This window comes from Schistocerca piceifrons, chromosome 4, assembly GCF_021461385.2.
Source record: "Schistocerca piceifrons isolate TAMUIC-IGC-003096 chromosome 4, iqSchPice1.1, whole genome shotgun sequence".
NCBI lineage: Eukaryota > Metazoa > Arthropoda > Insecta > Orthoptera > Acrididae > Schistocerca > Schistocerca piceifrons.
Genome location: NC_060141.1, coordinates 377,760,942 through 377,785,232, shown reverse-complemented (window position 1 = coordinate 377,785,232; position 24,291 = coordinate 377,760,942). Strand labels below are relative to the sequence as shown.

The 24,291-nt window shown below is 43.6% G+C and overlaps 1 protein-coding gene across 1 annotated transcript in view; it reads right to left on the bottom strand.

Annotated features, from left to right (window-relative positions):
- Nucleotides 1-24,291, bottom strand: part of LOC124795855 (major facilitator superfamily domain-containing protein 6) — a 416,563-nt gene that overhangs the window by 97,685 nt on the left and 294,587 nt on the right. Inside the window, exons 7-8 of the mRNA XM_047259937.1 lie at nt 16,112-16,286; nt 5,113-5,268 (exon numbers count right to left, since the gene is read on the bottom strand). Coding sequence (XP_047115893.1) covers nt 5,113-5,268; nt 16,112-16,286 — 331 coding nt within the window. The remainder of the gene's footprint in view (nt 1-5,112; nt 5,269-16,111; nt 16,287-24,291) is intronic.

Genomic DNA, 24,291 nt, shown 5'->3' with positions numbered 1-24,291 from the left:
TATCCATTAAACAGTGCAGGTAAACAAAATTTCGTTTGTTACTGTTCAAATATTTACGTAATACTGACTTTCATTTCCGATAAGCCACCTCCGTTAGGAACAACACGGTCAACATAACAAAATTCCTCTCAGAGGGTAACACTGCTCTGTTGCTTTATACCATAATTGCTATAACAAAATAATTCTGTTTTGCAAACTGCCTCCTACTTTAAGGTTATGGTATAGCAGTAGCATACAGGAGTGTTATACGTGGCTTTTCCGTGACAGGACTAGTTTGTTCTGTTGGGGCATAATACGTAATAAACCAAATTTGGTATTTGATTGAATAAGCTACGTAAATATGCTGTTGCAGTGTTATAGGTGGTCCGTTGATAGTGACTGGGCCAAAAATCTCACGAAATAAGCATCAAACGAAAAAACTACAAAGAACGAAACTCTCTTGTTTGAAGGGGGGAAACTAGATGGTGCTATGGTTGGCACGCTAGATGACGCTGCCATAGGTCAAACGGATATCAACTGCGTTTTTTTTAAATGGGAAACCCCATTTTTATTACATATTCGTGTAGTACGTAAAGAAAAATGAATGTTTTAGTTGGACCACTTTTTTCGCTTTGTGATAGATGGTGCTGTAATAGTCACATACGTATAAGTACGTGGTATCACGTAATATTCCGCCAGTGCGGACGGTATTTGCTTCGTGATACATTACCCGTGTTAAAATGGACCGTTTATCAATTGCGGAAAAGGTCGATATCGTGTTGATGTGTGGCTATTGTGATCAAAAAGCCCAACGGGCGTGTGCTATGTATGCTGCTCGGTATCCTGGACATCATCCAAGTGTCCGGACCGTTCGCCGGATATTTACGTTATTTAAGGAAACAGGAAGTGTTCAGCCACATGTGAAACGTCAGTCACGACCTACAACAAATGATGATGGCCAAGTAGGTGTTTTAGCTGCTGTCGCGGCTAGTCCGCACATCAGTAGAAGATGAATTGCGCGAGAATCAGGAATCTCAAAAACGTAGGTGTTGAGAACGCTACATCAACATCGATTGTACCCGTACCATATTTCTATGCACCAGGAATTGCATGGCGATGACTTTGAACGTCGTGTACAGTTCTGCCACTGGGCACAAGAGAAATTACGGGACGATGACAGATTTTTTGCATGCGTTCTATTTAGCGACGAAGCGTCATTCACCAACAGCGGTAACGTAGACCAGCATAATATGCACTATTGGGCAACGGAAAATCTACGATGGCTGTGACAAGTGGAAGACCAGCGACCTTGGTGCGTTAATGTATGGTGCGTCATTATGGGAGGAAGGATAATTGGCCCCCATTTTATCGATGGCAATCTAAATGGTGTAATGTATGCTGATTTCCTACGTAATGTTCTACCGATGTTACTACAAGATGTTTCACTACATGACAGAATGGCGATGTACTTCCAACATGATGGATGTCGGGCACATACGTTGCGTGCGGTTGAAGCGGTACTGAATATCGTATTTCATGGCAGGTGGATTGGTCGTCGATGCACCATACCATGGCCCGCACGTTCACCGGATCAGACGTTCCCAGATTTCTTTCTGTGGGGAAAGTTGAAGGATATTTGCTATCGTGATCCACCGACAATGCCTGACAACATGCGCCAGCGCATTGTCAAAAAAAATGGTTCAAATGGCTCTGAGCACTATGGGACTCAACATCTGTGGTCATAAGTTCCCTAGAACTTAGAACTACTTAAACCTAACTAACCTAAGGACATCACACACATCCATGCCCGAGGCAGGATTCGAACCTGCGACCGTAGCAGCCGCGCGGTTCCTGACTGAGCGCCTAGAACCGGCGCATTGTCAATGCATGTGCGAACATTACGGTAGGCGCACTACTCGCTGTTGAGAGGAATGTCGTTACACGTATTGCCAAATGCATTGAGGTTGACGGACATCATTTTGAGCATTTATTGCACTAATGTGGTATTTGCAGGTAATCACGCTGTAACAGCATGCGTTCTCAGAAATGATAATTTCACAAAGGTACATGTGTCACATTGGAACAACCGAAATAAAATGTTCAAACGTACCTACGTTCTACATTTTAATTTAAAAAATCTACCTGTTACCAACAGTTCGTCTAAAATTGTGTGAGTATTACAGCGCCATCTATCACAAAGCGAAAAAAGTGGTCCAACTAAAACATTCATTTTTCTTTACGTACTACACGAATATGTGATAAAAAATTGGGGTTCCTATTTAAAAAACGCAGTTGATATCCGTCTGTCCTATGGCAGCGCCATCTAGCTGGCCAACCTTTGTCCTATGGCAGCGCCATCTAGCTGGCCAACCTTAGCGCCATCTGGTTTCCCCCTTCAAGCTAGACAAGTTTTGCTCTTTGTAGTTTTTTCGTTTGACGCTTATTTCGTGAGATATTTGGCCCGGTGACGATCAATGGACCACCCTGTATAGCGGCTTTGTGAAGATAAATCTGGACATCAAACGTACAGAATGGAATTATTGTGTGCAGCAAAATGTGCAATCTATTGTAGCCAAAGCATTGTGTTTTTCGTACTTCATTTGATACAGACGATATTACTGTATCCACTGTTTATTACCTGTAGGCTTTATTTGTGTCGTGGAAGAAACAAAATGGTCGTTTACGTCTGTAAGAAGTTCAAGTTACGTCTTAATGTTTAAGAGAAGGTAACAGTAATAGAAGAAAATACACAAGATACCCCATTGTGGAAGAGCAAACTGGACACAATTTTATGCTTAAAAAAAAATTCGGCGCGAAAACGACTCGAACCTCGAACAGCGACGAGTCTAGGTATCCGTTTCCAACGGCATTGCCTCATCCCACTGAACTGTCCGCCCTGGTAGCTGAGTAGTCAACGCGACAGAATGTCATGCCTAACGGCCCGGGTTCGATTCCCGGCTGGGTCGTAGATTTTCTCCGCTCAGGGACTGGGTGTTGTGTTGTCCTTACCATCATCATTTCATCCCCATCGACACGCAAGTCGCCGAAGTGGCGTCAACTCGAAAGACTTGCACCAGGGGAACGGTCTACCCGACAGGAAGAGCTACCCACGCGGCATTTCCATCTCACTGAACTAATTGGACAACTTTGTCACAGTCTAGAGTTCATGCTACCTGTTTCTGACCACCTTGCAAGCAGTTACAGCGTTGCCAGAGCCTCGTTTTCTAAATCGAATTTCTAAGAAACCTATTGGAAGGACTAGGTGTGCTGGAAACACTTTTTGTCTTGAACTGTAAGGAGGAATCGTATGCTGACAGCCAAGTGCGGCATTTTTTCTTCACCCTGTGTGACTGGAGCAGAGATGAATGGGGATCATTGTGGCGATGATACGGGCTGCAAATGTGGAAATCCACTGACATAACCGACTTTCACAAAGGACAGGTCGTTATGGCTCCGGGTCTGTGGACGAAAATCTCGACAACGGTGAAACTGGTCGCCGTTCGGGTGCTCCTCTGAAGAACATCTATGGAAAATGAACTACGGGGTGGTCAAACCGCGAATAGGCGCCAGGTGTTGAATGTCCAAGCCTCATCGTAAAACGTGTAGGTAGGAGACTTGCTATTTTGTAGAGTAGGATACATGGCGATTTGTATCGGGTCTGGTGACAGAGTAAGATGCTGGTGTAGACACAAATGTTTCGGAGAACACTGTTCAGTGCAAATTGCTGAAGGTGGAGCTCCCCAGCAGACAACACCTACGTTTTCCCAAGTTGACTCGACGACATCGCCAATTACGATTGGCGTGCGATCTGGATGAATAGAAACGTGTCACCTACTCGGTTGAATCATGTTTCTTGTTAGACCCGGTCCATGATCATGTCCAGATACGCCGTTATCCAGGTAAACGGTTGCCTGAAACATGCACTGCGCCACGGGCGCAGGGCGGCAGGGTCAGTACTTTGCTACGAGGGACAATTAACGTGTACCTCATGCGTTCCTTCATGCTTGATGACTTCCTCGATGGTAACGTTATCTTCCAGCAGAATAACTGTCCGTGTTAAAAGACCAAAATCATTTACAGTGGTTTGAGAGTGAATCTACGTTTGCATCTTGGCCACTAACTTTGCATTGATACAAACGTCACATCTATGACCGTATATGCCGCCAACTCCGCTCCCGCAAACCACCGGCCCGTAATATAGGGGGACTGCATGGCCTTTGCATAGACATCTGGTGCCACATACCTCCGGAAACCTACCAACGGCTTTCCGAAACCATTCTATCACATACCACTGCCGTATTGCGTTCTAGTGATGGACCAACTCACCATTCAAGAAGTGGTCAAAATGTTTTGGCTCATCAGTGTGTGTTTGGACATGTTGTCAGCTCTTCGAAAGTGTCCAAGTAAATTGACAAAGTTTTTCTGAGGCAGTGAAAGTGCTTTTATTTTTCTCAGCCGTCATTTTTGTCTAAGATCGCTTAAATAAACTTTCTCACTGAAACCAGTTTGGAAAACAAGTCACATTGGCGTTAAAAGTTTTTAAAAATACAGTACTGAAACTTAATTAAGCTAAAAACTACTAGGATTGATTAACAGCTGTCTGTAACCTAAACGTACACATAAGCTGTATCAGCTGATTGATAGCTCCATCGACAATTCGACAGAAGGGAGTCACCTACAATGAGAGAATGAAGCCCCTTACATCCGTAGAACACACACTATACACCCACAACACCCAACGGCTGAAATCGAGAAATACTTCGAGCACTCAGCCTAAAATATAGATATGATCAACTTTACAATATCGTTACTGGGTCTTACTTGCTCAACTGTGGCCATGTCCAGACAACGCGAAACATGTATTCCTGTCCTGGCTGTGTCACCCAGTGCAGCGTCGAAAACCTCATGTCAGGAACTACTGATGGAATTGACTCGCATCACTTCTGCGCTAAACTAGAGTAATTAATTATCTCATTATATATAACTCTGTTATATGTAATTTTACTGTGTTATAAGTGCCACAGCTTGTACTTCATTTTCCTTCCCTTAATTCGTGAACTAATGCTCCTGAAAAGAGTTTAAACAAAATGACGCTTTTATTGCCATAACCACTTATTATTAAAACTGACTTACCTGAAGATGCCAGAAAAGGAAGGTGAAAATAAGTCCGATTCCAAACCCCATAAACCACGATACGAAGAGGAACGATCCGCACTTGAGGTTTCCAAACTGCTTGAACACTGTCACCCACTCTGGGATCTCGCGCGTCGTCTGGGCGAACATTTTTGTCTGCAACGAGTACAATGTTTGCTGAAAACTCTCCTCTATATTCTCCTGATCAAAATTCGTTATAAGAATTTTTTTCTGAATGAATAATGAAAGGCTGCATATAGTAATAATAACAAGAAACTACGTAAAAATTTTATCCCTAAAATATTTCACCTCTTCTTACATGGACTGTCGATTTCGTAATATATTCCAAAGTATTTTCTTTACTCTGTAAACTACGTTTGCAATCCATTTATATTTGTTAAAATAAGCTACAAAAGTCCCATGTTGGAAAAAAAAATTACGTACTTACACGTAAACAACTTAATTCAAGAAACATTAAAGCCATTATTTTCTGTTACCACCCTAATTTTCACAACTCCATTTAATCTTTCTTCAGTATTTTTGTACGCTTTAGGTTCGTAAATAGCAGAAAGAAGAAAGAAAAAGAAGGAAGAATCTAGTTCAACGTTCGTAGACGAAGAGGTCTTTCGTAGTAAGGTACAAGCTCGACCTGCAGAAGGGTTGAAAGGGAAGTCGGCCATGCCTTTTTCAAACGAACTATCTCGGCGTTTGCCTTACGAGATTTAGGGAAATCACGGGAAACCTAAATCTGGACGGCTGGGGATTTGAACTGTTGTCCTCCCAAATGGGAGCCGAATGTCCTAACCACTACGCCACCGCGCTCAGTGGACTGTTCAAAGATGTAATCTGCACATTAGGGCTATTAGTAGTTTCAGTATGTTTTGCACGTTTGCCTGGACCTCTGAGACTATAGTGTAGGTTGGAGGGCAGAGCTTGGCTGGCGCTGGATGTTGGTGTTGTTGTTGTTGTTGTGGTCTTCAGTCCTGAGACTGGTTTGATGCAGCTCTCCATGCTACTCTATCCTGTGCAAGCTTCTTCATCTCCCAGTACCTACTGCAACCCACATCCTTCTGAATCTGCTTGGTGTATTCATCTCTTGATCTCCCTCTACGATTTTTACCCTCTACGCTGCCCTCCAATACTAAATTTGTGATCCCTTGATGCTTCAGAACATGTCCTAACAACCGGTCCCTTCTTCTTGTCAAGTTGTGCCACAAACTCCTCTTCTCCCCAATTCTATTCAGTACCTCCTCATTACTTATGTGATCTACCCATCTAATTTTCAGCATTCTTCTGTAGCACCACATTTCGAAAGCTTCTATTCTCTTCTTGTCCAAACTATTTATCGTCCATGTTTCACTTCCATACATGGCTACACTCCACACAAATACTTTCATAAACGACTTCCTGACGCTTAAATCTACACTCGATGTTAACAAATTTCTCTTTTTCAGAAACGCTTTCCTTCCGCTTGCCAGACTACATTTTATATCCTCTCTACTTCGACCATCATCAGTTATTTTGCTCCCCAAATAGAAAAAATCCTTTACTACTTTAAGTGTCTCATTTACTAATCTAATCCCCTCAGCATCACCCGACTTAATTCGACTACATTCCATTATCCTCGTTTTGCTTTTGTTGATGTTCATCTTATATCCTCCTTTCAAGACACTATCCATTCCGTTCAACTGCTCTTTCAAGTCCTTTTCTGTCTCTGACAGAATTACAATGTCATCGGCGAACTTCAACGTTTTTATTTCTTCTCCATGGATTTTAATACCTACTCCGAATTTTTGTTTTGTTTCCTTCATTGCTTACTCAATATACAGATTGAATAACATCGGGGAGAGGCTACAAATCTGTCTCACTCCCTTCCCAACCACTGCTTCCCTTTCATGCCCCTCAACTCTTATAACTGCCATCTGGTTTCTATACAAATTGTAAATAGCCTTTCGCTCCCTGTATTTTACCCCTGCGCCCTTCAGAATTTGAAAGAGAGTATTCCAGTCAACATTGTCAAAAGCTTTCTCTAAGTCTACAAATGCTAGAAACGTAGGTTTGCCTTTCCTTAATCTAGCTTCTAAGATAAGTCGTAGGGTCAGTATTGCCTCACGTGTTCTAATATTTCTATGGAATCCAAACTGATCTTCCCCGAGGTCGGCTTCTACTAGTTTTTCCATTCGTCTGTAAAGAATTCTCGTTAGTATTTTGCAGCCGTGACTTATTAAACTGATAGTTCGGTAATTTTCACATCTGTCAACACCTGCTTTCTTTGGGATTGGAATTATTATATTCTTCTTCAAATCTGAGGGTATTTCGCCTGTCTCATACATCTTGCTCACCAGATGGTAGAGTTTTGTCAGGACTGGCTCTCCCATGGCCGTCAGTAGTTCTAATGGAATGTTGTCTACTCCCGGGGCCTTGTTTCGACTTAGGTCTTTCAGTGCTCTGTCAAACTCTTCACGCAATATCATATCTCCCATTTCATCTTCATCTACATCCTCTTCCAATTCCATAATATTGTCCTCAAGTACATCGCCCTTGTATAGACCCACTATATACTTCTTCCACCTTTCTGGCTTCCCCTTCTTTGCTTAGAACTGGGTTTCCATCTGAGCTCTTAATATTCATACAAGTGGTTCTCTTTTCTCCAAAGGTCTCTTTAATTTTCCTGTAGGCAGTATCTATCTTACCCCTAGTGAGATAAGCCTCTACATCCTAACATGTATCCTCTGTCCATCCCTGCTTAGCCATTTTGCACTTCCTATCGATCTCCTTTTTGAGACGTTTGTATTCCTTTTTGCCTGCTTCATTTACTGCATTTTTATATTTTCTCCTTTCATCAATGAAATTCAATATTTCTTCTGTTAGCCAAGGATTTCTACTAGCCCTCGTCTTTTTACCTATTTGATCCTCTGCTGCCTTCACTACTTCATCCCTCAAAGCTACCCATTCGTCTTCTACTGTATTTCTTTCTCCCATTCCTGCCATTTGTTCCCTTACGCTCTCCCTGAAACTCTGTAGAACCTCTGGTTTAGTCAGTTTATTCAAGTCCCATCTCCTTAAAGTCCCACCTTTTTGCAGTTTCTTCAGTTTTAATCTACAGTTCATAACCAATAGATTGTGGCCAGAGTCCACATCTGCCCCTGGAAATGTCTTACAATTTAAAACCTGGTTCCTAAATCTCTGTCTTACCATTATATAATCTATCTGAAATCTGTCAGTATCTCCAGGCTTCTTCTATGTATACAACCTTCTTTTATGATTCTTGAACCAAGTGTTAGCTATGATTAAGTTGTGCTCTGCGCAAAATTCTACCAGGCGGCTTCCTCTTTCATTTCTTAGCCCCAATCCATATTCACCTACTACGTTTCCTTCTCTCCCTTTTCCTACTACTGAATTCCAGGCGCCCATGACTATTAAATTTTCGGCTCCCTTCACTATCTGATTAATTTCTTTTATTTCGACATACATTTCTTCAATTTCTTCGTCATCTGCAGAGCTAGTTGGCATATAAACTTGTACTACTGTAGTAGGCGTGGGCTTCGTGTCTATCTTGGCCACAATAATGCGTTCACTATGCTGTTGGTAGTAGCGCTGGTAGTTGGCGCTGGATATGCTTCTACAAGTCTAAAGTGGTGCTATATGACCTGGGGAAGGCTTTCGGTCCTGGTTAAGGTATTGTTCAGCCATCTGGGTACTCGGAAAGTAGATAAGGGTGCCGGGGGGGGGGGGGGGGGGATATTTCGTGCAGTGACGTGGGTGTGAGTGGTGGTGGTTTGTGGACGCTCAATGGAATTCTTGCACCACATCAGTAACTTGTTAAATACCTTACCTTTGCAGAATACAGACTGGTAATCTACGAATCGAATGCATCATTTTGAGCGCCTAAACATACGGAAGAACTATTTCGAAGAACGGTTGAATGTCCGGGTAGGAAAAGAGGTGACAGGAAACTTAAGACCTATGAAGAACCCCACCAAAAAGGGGACAAGTCTACAGTGAGCGAAATGTACGAGGCCTGTTCAGAAAGTAAGCTCCGATTGATTGCCAAATTGAAACCACAGTGAACATCAGAAATGTTTTACTTGTAACAATTAGCTACACCTTTCAGCTACTTCTCTACGTAGTCGCCGTTCTGACTTAGACTTTTGTCATAGCGTTGTACCAACTTTTCAATAGCCTCATCATAGAAGGCAGCCGCCAGTGCTTTCCGCTAATTCTCCACGCTGGCCTACACCTCGTTGTCTGTGTCAAAATGTTGTCTTCAAAGACAGCGGTTCATGTGACCAGAGATGAAACTCAGGGGGAGACAATTGCGGACTGTATTGTGGGTAATCTAACATTTCCATTTGAAAACGATGCAGGAGCATCTTCATTGCCCCTGCAGAATGCGGCTGAGAATTGTCGTGAAGACGAAACAGGACGACAGTTATGTAATGTTAGCTGCATAGCTTCAGGCGAAATTTCTCACCAGGCCCTCGTACTTGGCGGCAGACACTATTTTCTAGACATCTTTACGCACTCACTGCGAGCTCAGAAATGAGAAGAGCGACGTGATGCTAACTGGGGTTATACTAGAGACACTACCCAACACATCTGTGCAAAGCTTTATCGGATTTTCATAGTCGTTTCCATTTCGCGACCGATCGGAGCTTATTTTCTGAACGCCCCTCGTATGTAGTTATAAAGCAAATTGAGAACAATAACGCCCTAGGAACTGATGCCAAGGCAATAGAACTGCTGAAACAAGGTGGAGAAGGGTGCAGAAAAGCATTGTATTTGATGATTCTACAGTTTTTGGAGAAATGAAAAGATTGCCAATGAATAACAACAAGAAGTGTCACGCGCAACACATAAGATAGGAAGAAGAACCAAGTGTGAGAATCACAAGGGTATATCACTATTAGGTGGCGCATACAAGATATTTTTGCGCATTCTCTTACTATAGCTATTATCACACGTAGAGGAAAAGCTTGAAGAGCACCAGGCCGGATTTCGGAAAGTCATGTCAACGACGGACCAAAGATTCATTCTCAGATAAATAATTGGAAAGATGCGGCAATTTGATAAGAAGGTATACAAACCTATTTGTAATTATCAAGAAAGCCTATGATAGTATCCACAGAAAAGCATATGAAAAACAGTAGAAGAATCACGAATACCTTCGGAACTGTCGAGGGTGACTAAAATGTGTATCGAGAAAACTAAATGTGAAGTGAGGGTGCAACGCAGGGAGTCTTAATGTTTTACAGTGGAGACAAGTTTTCTCGTGGGGGACTGCACCACACCAAGCCTATTTAACTTGCTATTGGATAACGCCAAAAAAGCGTCATCGATTGGAACAGGTATGAACTAATAGCGTTTGCTGACGATATCGTTGTTATATCAGAGTAAGAAGATAAACTAATAAGAACAATTAAAGTGCTAATAGAGGAGGAGTCTGAGATCAGTCAATACAGAACAGAATGTTTGATTGTAACAAGAAATAATGAAGGGGAAACGAACGTATCACTGGCAGTAGAAGTTATGGATATTAAGAAGTGTAGGTCCTTCAGATATCTACGAAGCACTGTCAGTGTAAACAACAGCAGGGAGAAGAGGAGGTAAGGAACCGGATAAAATCTGCAGAGAGGTATCTATTCTCAATAAGAAAACTATTCGGCAGCAAATTATTAACAAGGACAATAAGATTCTGCATGTACAAGACGCATGTGCGACCGATGTTAATGTATGGAACTGAAACAGGGACACTGAGCAAGAAGACGAAGAGAAAAACTACACTCCTGGAAATGGAAAAAAGAACACATTGACACCGGTGTGTCAGACCCACCATACTTGCTCCGGACACTGCGAGCTGGCTGTACAAGCAATGATCACACGCACGGCACAGCGGACACACCAGGAACCCCGGTGTTGGCCGTCGAATGGCGCTAGCTGCGCAGCATTTGTGCACCGCCGCCGTCAGTGTCAGCCAGTTTGCCGTGGCATACGGAGCTCCATCGCAGTCTTTAACACTGGTAGCATGCCGCGACAGCGTGGACGTGAACCGTATGTGCAGTTGACGGACTTTGAGCGAGGGCATATAGTGGGCATGCGGGAGGCCGGGTGGACGTACCGCCGAATTGCTCAACACGTGGGGCGTGAGGTCTCCACAGTACATCGATGTTGTCGCCAGTGGTCGGCGGAAGGTGCACGTGCCCGTCGACCTGGGACCGGACCGCAGCGACGCACGGATGCACGCCAAGACCGTAGGATCCTACGCAGTGCCGTAGGGGACCGCACCGCCACTTCCCAGCAAATTAGGGACACTGTTGCTCCTGGGGTATCGGCGAGGACCATTCGCAACCGTCTCCATGAAGCTGGGCTACGGTCTTGCACACCGTTAGGCCGTCTTCCACTCACGCCCCAACATCGTGCAGCCCGCCTCCAGTGGTGTCGCGGCAGGCGTGAATGGAGGGACGAATGGAGACGTGTCGTCTTCAGCGATGAGAGTCGCTTCTGCCTTGGTACCAATGATGATCGTATGCGTGTTTGGCGCCGTGCAGGTGAGCGCCACAATCAGGACTGCATACGACCGAGGCACACAGGGCCAACACCCGGCATCATGGTGTGGGGAGCGATCTCCTACACTGGCCGTACACCACTGGTGATCGTCGAGGGGACACTGAATAGTGCACGGTACATCCAAACCGTCATCGAACCCATCGTTCTACCATTCCTAGACCGGCAAGGGAACTTGCTGTTCCAACAGGACAATGCACGTCCGCATGTATCCCGTGCCACCCAACGTGCTCTAGAAGGTGTAAGTCAACTACCCTGGCCAGCAAGATCTCCGGATCTGTCCCCCATTGAGCATGTTTGGGACTGGGTGAAGCGTCGTCTCACGCGGTCTGCACGTCCAGCACGAACAGCATCTCTACGATCGTCTCCATGGGAGAATAGCAGCCTGCATTGCTGCGAAAGGTGGATATACACTGTACTAGTGCCGACATTGTGCATGCTCTGTTGCCTGTGTCTATGTGCCTGTGGTTCTGTCAGTGTGATCATGTGATGTATCTGACCCCAGGAATGTGTCAATAAAGTTTCCCCTTCCTGGGACAATGAATTCACGGTGTTCTTATTTCAATTTCCAGGAGTGTATGACCTTCGAAAACAAGATGTTAAGAAAAGTCTTTGGATCCGTGTCAGAAAATGGAATTTTTAGAAGAAGGAAAACCCAGAGTCACGTGTGACAGCTGCAATAGAGATGAGAAGAATTGAATGTCTGAGACACGTGGTGAGAAGAGAAGAAAGGATGGCGAAGCCACAAGGTGCGAGACCCCCTGGTAGACCAAAACTGAGGTGAATGGTTGGACTCAAGAAAGACCAGAAGACTCTGGGAGCCAAGAGTGCATCGATGGCGGCAGAGACCAATGGAAGAGGCTAAGGAGTGAGACGATGAACAGACTTCGACTAGTACGTACAACTAATTAGCATATCTCTGATGAACATCAACAAAATCAAAACGAGGATAGTGGAGTACATCCGAATTAAATCAGGTCTTGCTGAGGGAATTAGATTAGGAAATGAGACATTTCAAGTAGTAGATAGTTTTGTTATTTGGGAAGCAAAATAACTGATGATGGTTGAAGTAGGGAGGATATAAAATACAGAATGGAAATGGCAAGAAAAGCGTTTCTGAAGAGGACAAATTTGTTAACGTCGAGTATAGATTTAAGCGTCAGGAAGTCCTTTCTGAAAGTGTTCGTATGGAGTGTAGCCATGTATGGAAGTGATACATGGACGATAAATAGTTCAGACAAGAAGAGAATAGATGCTTCTGAAATGTGGTGCTACAGAAGAATGCTGAAGATAACATGGGTAGATCACGTAACTAATGAGGAGGTGCTGAATATAATTGGGAAGAAGAGAAATTTGTGGTACAATCTGACCAAAAGGAGGGATCGGTTGGTAGGACACATTCTGAGATATCAAGTGGTCACCAATTTAGTACTGGAGGGAAGCGTGCAGGGTAAAAATCGTAGAGGGAGACCAAGAGATGAATACAGAAAGCAGATTCAGAGGGATGTAAGTTGTAGTAGTTACTCGGAGATGAAGAGGCTTGAACAGGATAGAGTAGCGTGGAGAGCTACATCAAACCAATCTTCGGACTGAAGACCACAACAACACCTATACATACGAGTATAGACTGAAGCTCCCTGCTCGTGTAGTTTTCGTGCTAATCCCAGGAACTACCTCAGGGGTTTTGATCCGTTTTGACTAATAGACAGATTGATTCACAAGGGAGGTCGTATATATAATTTTTGTAACTATTTCCTGGAAACTGACTGAACTATGATGAACTGAAATACGCACATAATGTGAAGACGATGGAATTGCCATCTAGCGGTACAGCCGCCGCTGCACGAGAGAACACCGAAGCTTGAGCAGAATCCGATTGTGTCTACTGGTAAAGCAGTGACCAGTGCCGCTACCCCTCAGTCAAGTAGCTCCTCAATTGGCCTCACAAGGCTGAGTGCATCCCGCTTGGCAACAGCACTCGGCAGACCTGGATGGTGATCCATCCAAGTGGTAGCCAAGCCCGACAGCGCTTAACTTCGGTGACCTGACGGGAACCGGTGTTACCACTGCAGCAAGGCCTTTCGCGTCCCTGAAAACCGAAAGATCGCGCGATCGAAGCACGGGTTTTTCACTGTCTTTTAACCTAGGGTTCACGTCTCAATGATGTCGACATTCGCTAGAAGCAGAACATTTTTCGTATTACGTGTTAAACTGTAGGTGCCATTATCAAGGGTCTAATCGAAGTTGGGCTTAGTAGCCTAGTGGAGCTGACGCGGCATCTTCAATAAAACAAAACTGATTGAAGATTTCAACGATGTCTGTGAGACATTTGCGTAGACCTAAACGATGAAAATTACGAAGAAACAGATAGATAGAATGAAGGAAAAGAAGAATGAAGTGGTGCAGGACGTGCTTGGTAACGGAAGCAATGAGGCTTTACCAAGAATTTTTTGTCATTCTTTTCTGACCTAGCAATCACCTCCGATTGATGTGGAGATACGCCAGAAACGGTAAGTGTTTCGGATTCCACGTTAAATTGTAGGTCGCCATTATCCGCTTGGGTAACTGGGTAGGGAGACGCATTTCACCGAAGTGACATCCAATGCAGACACATACATGTAATAAATTAGGTTCAACCTTGGCGTTGTTTTTTTCTGTGTGTATGTGACGGCTGCTCTCAGGAACTAGTGTGGGAATTTTGAAACTCGCGGCGCTCTGGCACGTCCGTCCCGTCGACAAATGAACGGCCACGGAGCCTTTGAAGAACGGCTCGCATTGTTAAAGAGGGTTGCAATTGGGTATTCTGCTCTCGCCTTTAGGCGCTGCAGTACGTCAGCAAGTGGAGCGTGCTGCTTAAATCGTTTAATTCACATGAAAGTGATCATTCTCAGTGACGTAACGTTGTTCTCTGATTTTTTAATTATAGATCTTCGCACTGCCCCTTTAAATAAAATTACCGCTACGCCGGAAAAGTCCGGCCGTCGATGCTTAGGGCTACCCGTGCGAAGCCGGGGCAAGTCGCTAGTATATATACCAGGGCTGTTCGGAAAGTAAGTTGCGATTGGTCACGAAATGGAAACCACTGTGAAAATCCGACGAACCTTTGCACCACTGTGAAAATCCGACGAACCTTTGCACATATGTGTTGGGCATTGTCTCTAATATGCCTGTCGATCGCCTCACATCGGTATTCTCAGTTCTGAGCGCACGATGACCACGTAAAGATGCCTAGAAAGTAGTGTCTGCTTCCAAGTATGAGAGCCTGATTAGAGATTTCACCGGAAGTCATGCAGTCCACATAACATAACTGCCGTACGATTCCTTCTTCGTGACAGTTCTCTGCCGCACTCTGCAGAGACAATGGAGACGCTCATGCAGCGTAATAATTAGCTCCCGCTGAGTTTCATCTCTGCTCGCATGAACTGCTGGCTATGAAGACAACGTTTTGGCACAGACAAGGAGTTGTAGAGCAGCGTAGAGAACTGGCGGAAAGCAAGGGCGGCTGTGTTCTATGACCAGGGTACTGGAAAGTTCGTACAGCGTTACGAGGTCTAAGTCGGAGCCATGACTATGTAAAGAAGTAGCTCGAAGGTGTAGTTAATTGTTGCAAATAAAACATCTTTGATTTTAACAATGGTTTCCACTTCGCGACCGATCGGGACTTACTTTCCGAATAGCTCTCGTGTATAAACCACATTCTGTTTAAATTTTATTTTAACATTTTTGTAGTGATTTTCGTTTTTGTATGGTTTAGTCCTTTTGCCTACTTCAGCCAATTAATTACAAACACGACATACATACGAACAGAACCAGCAATCTGTGAGGGTCCCGAAATCTATTTTGATTCACTGAAGCCATACCGAAAATTGGCCTTCAGTGTACAATTTGAAATTGTATTTGAAATTGTTTTAATGATAATTTGATCCAGAAGACACTGCCTAATTCTCACGTTGGGGTTGGCCGACTCCAACTTGAATAATGCCAGAAGCCAGATAAGAAAAGAAACGGAAGATGCCTCCGTTGAAAAGGAGAGGGGATCAGTTCCAGAGAGGTTTTCAGTCTGTTTAGACAGTTGATAGAAAACGAACGGGAACAACACTTTGCGATTGGTTTAGCAGCCTGAGATGACACTGTGCAACTTTTGTTTTGAGAGTAGTGTTTTGACAATACTGACGTCGTTGATGTTGAAGTGGAGCAAGAAGCAGTTTTTATTTTGTGCTGAATAAGAAGAAACCTATGTTAGGTGAAGTTGCTCTTTGTCATTGAAACCATTCAAATCACCTCATTTGAAGGCGTGGACTTGCAACCCAGGACTCCAAAAAAAAAAAAAAAAAAAAAAAAAAGGTGAGTATATCTACAGGAGATATGGATTTGAACGAGACTGTTAAACGGGGGCTCGACTTTATGGTAGTAAGTGATGGTAGGCAGGTCTCACCTTGCCGACGAGCGGCGCCTTGTTCTCCTGGGGCGGCATGTTGATGGGCTGCGGCGTGGGCTGCGCCAGCTGCGGCAGGTTCAGCTGCTGCGCCAGCATCGCGTCGTCGTGCGACGGCGGCACCACCTTCTCCGTCACCACCGGCTCCACCTCCGGCTCCGGCGGGAAGTCGTACCTGCACACGCCACGCTAACGTCAACGGCTGGGTGGTCAACGGTTCTCTGAGCCGTCGCCTCTAGCGACTCGATATCGAAACGAAAGTATCGTAAGCAAAGTATCGTGCTGATAAAAGTATCGAAAGAAAAGTATAGGGACCTTGAGGTATTTATTATTATTATATTGGTTTCTGAACGCCTTTCGGCATTGTCTGACTCTCAATTTTCGTGGTTCTCTATCGCACCAATGATCTTCTCTCAACTCTCCTGGTATTGTTGCTTTTACATTTCCTCGGCCTTCCACGTTTTCTTCGATTCAGTGTTCTTAGGTAACCTGAATTCCTCCACTCACTGGACATTACCAAACCGTATTAATTGTTCCATTTTCAAATAACTTCCGGGAATTCAGCCAGATAACACTTTCAGCGACCGCTGATATTTCGGCGGGAGAACACCCCGCCATTTTCAAGGCAAACTGCAACGGACAGGCGGCGTACATGCAAATTTAAAACCTCGGTTCTTGGACTGAAGCAGGAAGGATAACACACACGCTGAACACTAGTGCCACCAAAGATGACCAGAGTCAGAGCTATCGATAGTGAGACTATGAATTCGCAGGTGAGGTAGCATTGACTCTGTCCTTCTGTTTTTTGACAAGGGAGAGAGCCGGATTCCAAACAGAGTTTAAACAGAAACCTCCATCCCTGTTAACGAGGTTGCTCGCTAATTTAATCTCAACTGCCTCCCTAATAACACTGTCCCAATAGCAAGACGTGCATGGCAGTATCTCGGTGTTATTACATAACATGGGGTGACCAGTATCCAAGCAATGTTCGGCAATAGCAGATCTACTTGGCTGCTGTAATCGTGTGTGCCGTTTATGCTCAGTACATCGGTCCTCCACGGTCCTGATAGTTTGACCAATATATGCCATGCCGCAGCTACAATGATTACGGTATACACCCGCCTTACTCAGTCCAAGATCATCCTTAACGGAACTCAAAAGTGCTCTAATTTTAGATGGAGGTCGGAAAACACATTTCACATCGTATTTCCGTAAAATACGACCGATCTTGTTGGACGTGTTTCCTACGTGAGGCAAAAAGGCAGTAGACTTAGCTGTTGACTCAGAATTATCATCAATCACCCGATGTACAGTTGGTCGATAGCGCAACGCACGTTCAATTTGTCTATCACTGTAACCATTTTGACGAGATGTAACTTCAAGATGGGACAGCTCAGCTGGCAAAGTCTCAGCGTCAGAAACGACATGTGCCCTGTGTACCAAGGTACGAAGTACTCCTTCACGCTGAGCCGGATGGTGACAACTATTAGCCTGTAAGTACAAGTCGGTGTGAGTACGTTTCCTGTAGACTGTATGTCCCAATGATGCATCATCCTTCCTCCTAACCAATACTTTAAGAAAGGGAAGGCAATCATCCTCTTCCACCTCCATCGTAAAACGAATGTTCGGATGGATCGAGTTCAGATGTTCTAGAAAGACATTCAAATTCTCCCTACCATGAGGCCAAACAACGAAGGTATCGTCAACGTATCTAAAGAAACAGGCGGGTTTCATAGGCGCCGACTCCAATGCACGCTCCTCGAAGCCTTCCATAAACAAATTTGCGATCGCAGGAGACAACGGACTACCCATAGGAACTCCATCTGTCTGCTCGTAATACTGGTCATTAAATAAAAAGTAAGTGGATGTCAACACAGGCCGAAAGAGATTAGTTAATTCAGCACCAAACCTGGCCTCAGTTAACCGCAATGAATCAGACAGAGGAACACGAGTGAAGAGAGAGACCACATCGAAACTCACTAAAATATCAGTCATTCAACCGGAGTCCCCCCAAACGACGTAACAAATCAGCTGAGTTCCTGATATGATGTTCACACCGGCCTACTTGTGGACTCAACAGAGAAGCAAGATGCTTGGCTACACGATATGTCGGAGCGCCGAAGTTACTCACTATAGGACGGAAAGGAACCCCTTCCTTGTGAACCTTCGGAAGGCCATATAACCTAGGGGGAAGAGCACTATAGGTGTTAAGACTCTTGATAATGTCCTGCGAAAAAGCACTTTTCTTCAGGAGGCTGTTGGTCTTTCTCTCAACACTTTTTGTGGGGTCAGCATCGATTCTGCGATACGCTGAATCAGATAGTAAACGTTGCACCTTTTGTACATAATCATGTTCAGTGTGTGTGTTATCTTTCCTGCTTCAGTCCGAGAACTGAGGTTTTAAATTTGCATGTACGCCGCCTGTCCGTTGCAGTTTGCCTTGAAAATGGCGGGGTGTTCTCCCGCCGAAATATCAGCGGTCGCTGAAAGTGTTACCTGGCTGAATTCCCGGAAGTTATTTGAAAGTTATATACGCCAGGAGAAACTCAGGTCTCTAATTGTTCCAGTTCGCTGTCAGTTGTTAGCGACCCTTTTACACCTCTTCGTAATCGAACTCCTTGTTACACATTTTCTCTTTTCTGGATATTCCAAATGACCGATTGAACACATCTATTTCAGTGGTCTGCAACTTCCTATTCGTATTATTTGTAACTCTTCCTGTCTCTGCCCCATCCAATAAGGAACTTTTTATTAGGGTTTCATAGATAATGCATTTCTGTTCGTTCCTATTCGTTACTCCAAAGAATTACGTTTAAACAAGAGGTCAGTCTGTCTGAGTTATCTTTACCTGCGGTGTCAAATTCTACTCCTACATAAGTGTAACTATTGCAAATTGCAATTTCGTCTCTGTGCAGCTGGATGCTGGATGGTTCTGCCCCTATTGGCATATAGTTTATTTGGTGAGTGTCAAGTTCTAAGCTTAGTCGGTTACATTCTTCCTGTAGTTTTCCTGGCATATACTCTACATCATGCTTTTCGTTGCCAATAACGACTTGGTCGTCCACAAATTGCTTTGTACACAAGCAGTTTTCAGCTACATTCATACCAATTCCTCTGCATTTCCTTTAACATTCATTTAAAGCTTTTGCTATGTATATTTTAATCAGGTACTGATACTTTGATATAGATATTAGAGTAGATTCTCACTATCGGCCCCAAACTCTCCATCTCTGTTTTTGTAGTCTGTCTATCGTAGAAACACTAGATTTTTAACACGTATAAAGTACAATAATACAAGCATTAAATCAAGCAATGCAGAATTCAATTTTTAAAAATTTTAAATATGAAATTATAGTAGAAATGTGAAACTAGATCACAGATTATGAGAAAAGTAGGTGAACAGCACACAGAAATTAAATCTTACCTAAACTTCCCATTCTTTACCCCTACAGTCACTCAAGAAAACAGCCCAAAACTCCCTCATTTTTAAAAGTGCTCGACGTTAATTTTTTGCAGATAGTTGTTGCAGGTCGCATTGCTAACGTACGATTTCCTAGAACACCTTTTTTAATAGAGTGATTTCTAAAACTCGATTATTTGAAAATTACATTTTTAGATTTACACCCTTCTTTCATCAGTGTCATCTTTTATTTATGCCAACAAATATGTAACGCTCTACTCACTCTTACAGTCTTGTTGAGTATATAATTTTGCGTTGTATTTTCTTAAATGCTTTTCCATGTTTGGAGCATCTCCCGAAGACTTCAAGGTTTTCTAACAGATCCTGCAACTCACTACATTACTATCCAGTTCATCAAAATACTGCCAAGTTTACGTATTGGTAGGCGACATTCTCTTTTCTGAGTCGGCACTTGTTGCACTTAAACTGTTTTAAACAACAATACAAAAACCAAACAAGTAATTCCCATCGTGTAAACAAGGGGAATCCAAGTGAACGAACTGCGAAAGAAACGTTACCAGGGTTGACGAAGTGTCGCAAATGTGAGTCATGCGGTCAAAGCTTTGAATAAATGATAAAAATGGAATAAATCATTACGAGGAACATTCGATTTGATACCTTCTATAAAACACAGATATCAGTAGAAATATCAGTTGAAAAGTATCGAGTAAAAAAAAAAAAGTATCGATATCGAGATTAAAGTAGTCGATAGCAAACAGTATCACTACTTTTCCCGTATCCCTAGTCAAGTATAATTCACTACTGTCCTCGATCTGGGAACTTTTGAAAGTAGCGACGGTCGAGGATAGTATTGTAAAGGGTTACGCCATAACAACAGGGTTTTTATATTGTATCAAGACCTATATGCTGCTCAGAATTACTTCACGATTGCCAATTCGGCAGTAGCACGGGGAGGCGTGGAGCACAATTGCTACAACACCCCCCCCCCCCTCTCCCGCCTCCACCACCCCACTCCCCTCCCCCAGCATACAGGTACTCTTACAATTCATTCAGATTCTCAACTATTCAACACACAAGGATGCAGAGCTATATTTACGATCTGTAGGCATCTAGGCTGAACCTGTTACGCGAGTCCTATCAGGATAACAGGTAAAATTGAAAATCATTGCCATAAAGCTGTTGATGGAGCCTCGTAGTGACACGTGGGTTGGTGTTGCCAATGCTAAAATGTTAATTGCATTTTTGTCATCAGTTGCTGTTCTTTTTCTTCACACATGAAGTTTTTTGTAATTTTTATAATGTTTCTAAAGGCAGACTCATTCATTCTGTTTAGTGCAAAGCAACGTCATGAGATGCAGTAGAATTCGATAAATTAGATATGTATTACCCAGCTCTTTATACACGTGCAATTCGTAAAACCGAGTATCCGAAACATTAAACATTTCTTGAAAACACTGACATCGTTTGCTCAGACGGATAAAAACTACTAGTGAGCTGTGCAAGTCCTGATTAGGGAAAAATTCATATTAAAATATACAAAGGCAGCTGCCTCTCACTCTGTAGCGAAATACCGTGTATGTGAAACCTTGGTATCTGAAGTGACCCATTGCTCCTTTACAGAATTTGTTTTGCCTATCACTATAAAAGGGACATGTACTGCAAATATGAAAGACGTGTCTCGTGACAGGGCATTAAACGTCCAGGACAACAGAGATGTGTACGAGATGAGAGAAAAGCGTTATCTGGTACAGTTTTGAAAATGCTTTACAGTTTCCCGTATAATAAACACAGTAATAAGTTAGACATAATTTTCTGATATCATGCGTAGGAATAAAGACGTAAGAGAGGTTATATTTTTTTTTTTTTGTTTATGTGAAGGAAGGAAGGATTTTACGTCGGGGTCATCTACTGAAGTTTGGTACTGATCCCTGTGTGATGTATAGTTCCCTGCCTGAAATGCTATTAAGTATAAGTAAGTAAATAATCCTTAATCACTTGCAGATTGACAGAAACTATCTGCCTAGCTGTAATATGGCGGACGAGAGTGACGTGCAAGCACAAGGATGTTCTCTTCTTTAAGACCAAAGTTCTACTCCCAAGTGGTTTAGAAATATCTGGTTGCTGTCCGACATAGTGTCGTAAACAGAAAACCTCGTCTATGGAGAAAAAATCCACAGTTTGTATTTTTCATTGCTCCATAAAACAGCGACGCCGCAATCCATTAAAATATCATAAGAACATTAACAGATGATGTGCCTCAAAGGTGGGTGCTTTCAGCAAGCTTACAACAAAAGATGACTCCTGGACTGTGAAGTAAATACAAGTAGTTGACTCCTAGATATGTTAATATAGAAATTTATGTGCTAGAAAAAGTCAGAATATTGTTTAACATATATGTACTTGATTGTGCGTTTTAATCAGGTCATTTTGTACGTGATATTAAATCTGAGCATCAAGCACGCAAGAAGTAATTGAGACTGTCTTTAAATACGTGAAATTTATCCCTTTTTTCTAACTGTTAAAAATTCAGGCAGTGCAGCCGTGTGGCCTACAATCGTCCAAGATGATCTGAATTTCGGCAGGTAAATGACCGTTCTCAGCGCACTAACTCTGAGACATGTTTATATAATGAATGCTATTATCATGTGGTCCCAAGGTAGAGAATTTTTCCATTTGTTTTGCTCTATTCTTTCTCCATATAATATTTGCTTTACTATGGAGGAACAGAAGATTGTCTCCTCTTCCTTCATGTTTTAATTGGGAGAAAAGGAAACGGTAAAAAGCAGAATGGCATGTATAGGAAGTTTACGCGCCCAGAGTCCTGCTTTAAGCCAACAACTGTCACACTCTAGCACAAGAAGAGATGGCGTTACGTACTTTGCTGTAAGACATTATACCACCTGTGACACGGAAAGCCTCTTTTTTCTCTCTAACACAACAAGAGATGGCGTTACGTACTTTGCTATAAGAGAAATGGTTCAGATGGCTCTGAGCACTATGGGACTTAACATCTGTGGTCATCAGTCCCCTAGAACTTAGAACTACTTAAACCTAACTAACCTAAGGACATCACACACATCCATGCCCGAGGCAGGATTCGAACCTGCGACCGTAGCAGTCGCGCGGTTCCGGACTGAGCGCCTAGAACCGCGAGACCACCGCGGCCGGCGCTATAAGAGATTATACCATCTGTGACACTGAAAGCCTTTTTTCTCAGTTTGTCCATCTGAAGCGCATCTTTAATCAAAGCAGATCTATGGAGGAAAGATCTGACCCGCTTTACTCTATCGACCTGCTGCAATTTCTGGAGGTGTTTGATGAGCAGGGACGATTTCGGAATTGAAGAGGAGATTAAAGTTTAACGTCCTGGCGATAACAAGGTCATTAGAACGGAGCACAAGCTCGGAGTAGGGAAGGATGGAGAAGGAAAACGGCCGTGCCCTTTTGATGAAACCATCCCGGCATTTGCGTGAAGCGATTTAGGGAAACCACGGAAAACCTAAATCAGGATGGCCGGACGCGGGGTTGAACCGTAGTGCTCCCGAATGTGAGCCCAGTGTGCTAAGGGCTGCGCTACCCCTCTCGTGAACTTCGGAACAGGCAGCCTTTTGCCATACGCAACGAACACTTCAACATTCATGGGCCACATTTTACAAGAAAACGATGCAAAGTGTATTTTTCGGTTCCTCTGTAAGATGAAGTCTCGTTAAAAAGTGAGTAGATGTGAAAGGCTGAAGTTTATCGTATTCACAGCATAATTGACTTCATCTAAATAGGTCATATCATATCTTAAAAGATCTCTGCGAAGAACATAAGCGGCAGTACACAAGCGAACCAGACACAAATGGGTAACCGAATAGGCGACTTTGACGAGGGGCAAATCGTTATGGCGTTTCGCTTGGGGAAGAGCATTTCGGAAAAGGCGAAGCTGGTCAGCAATTCACGTGCTACTAAAGACGCCGGCCGTGAAAGCCTACACGCTATGATCACGTGCTACTGTCTATGGAAAGTGGTTGAGCGACAGTAAAAATAGACCTTGGAGGATACATGCTTACTAGCTCTGTAAAACAGGACAGGCGGACATCTGTGGCAGATCTGACGACGGAGTATAATGCTGGTGGAAGCGCAAGTGTTTCGGAAGAAACGTTCAGAGTACCTTTGGAACAAAGAGCTCCACAGGAGACGTGTTCCCATTATGAGCCAAAGATATCGTCACTTACGATTGCAGTGGGTGTAATGTTATCAAGACTGGACACTGAATCAGTGGAGAGAGCACGTTTCTTGTTGTACTAGATCCACGGTCGTGTGTGGATACGCTTGCATTCAGATGAACAGCTGTACGAAACATACACCACGTCTCGGACGCAGGTTGGTGGAGAAATATTATGCTACAGGTAGACTTTTACCTGGGCTATCATGGGACCTGCGGTAGTAATCGACGGCACCATCGCAGCTATGGACTACGTGAACTTAATTGCAGATCTCCAATATTCCTTCATGCTTGATGTCGTCCCAGACGGCGATGGTATCTTCCAGCAGTATAACTGTGCGTGTTGCAAGGACAAAATGTGCTGCAACAGCTTGAGGAGCGTAACAATAAGCTCATGTCGATGTCTTGACCATCAACGTCACCTGAGTTGACCCCACGGAACACGTCTGGTGCCATTAACCGTGCACACAAATCCCGTTCCTTAATTTACGGAAATTGCGTGACTTGTGAGCAGACATCTGGTTCCACACACCACCGGAAACCTAACAA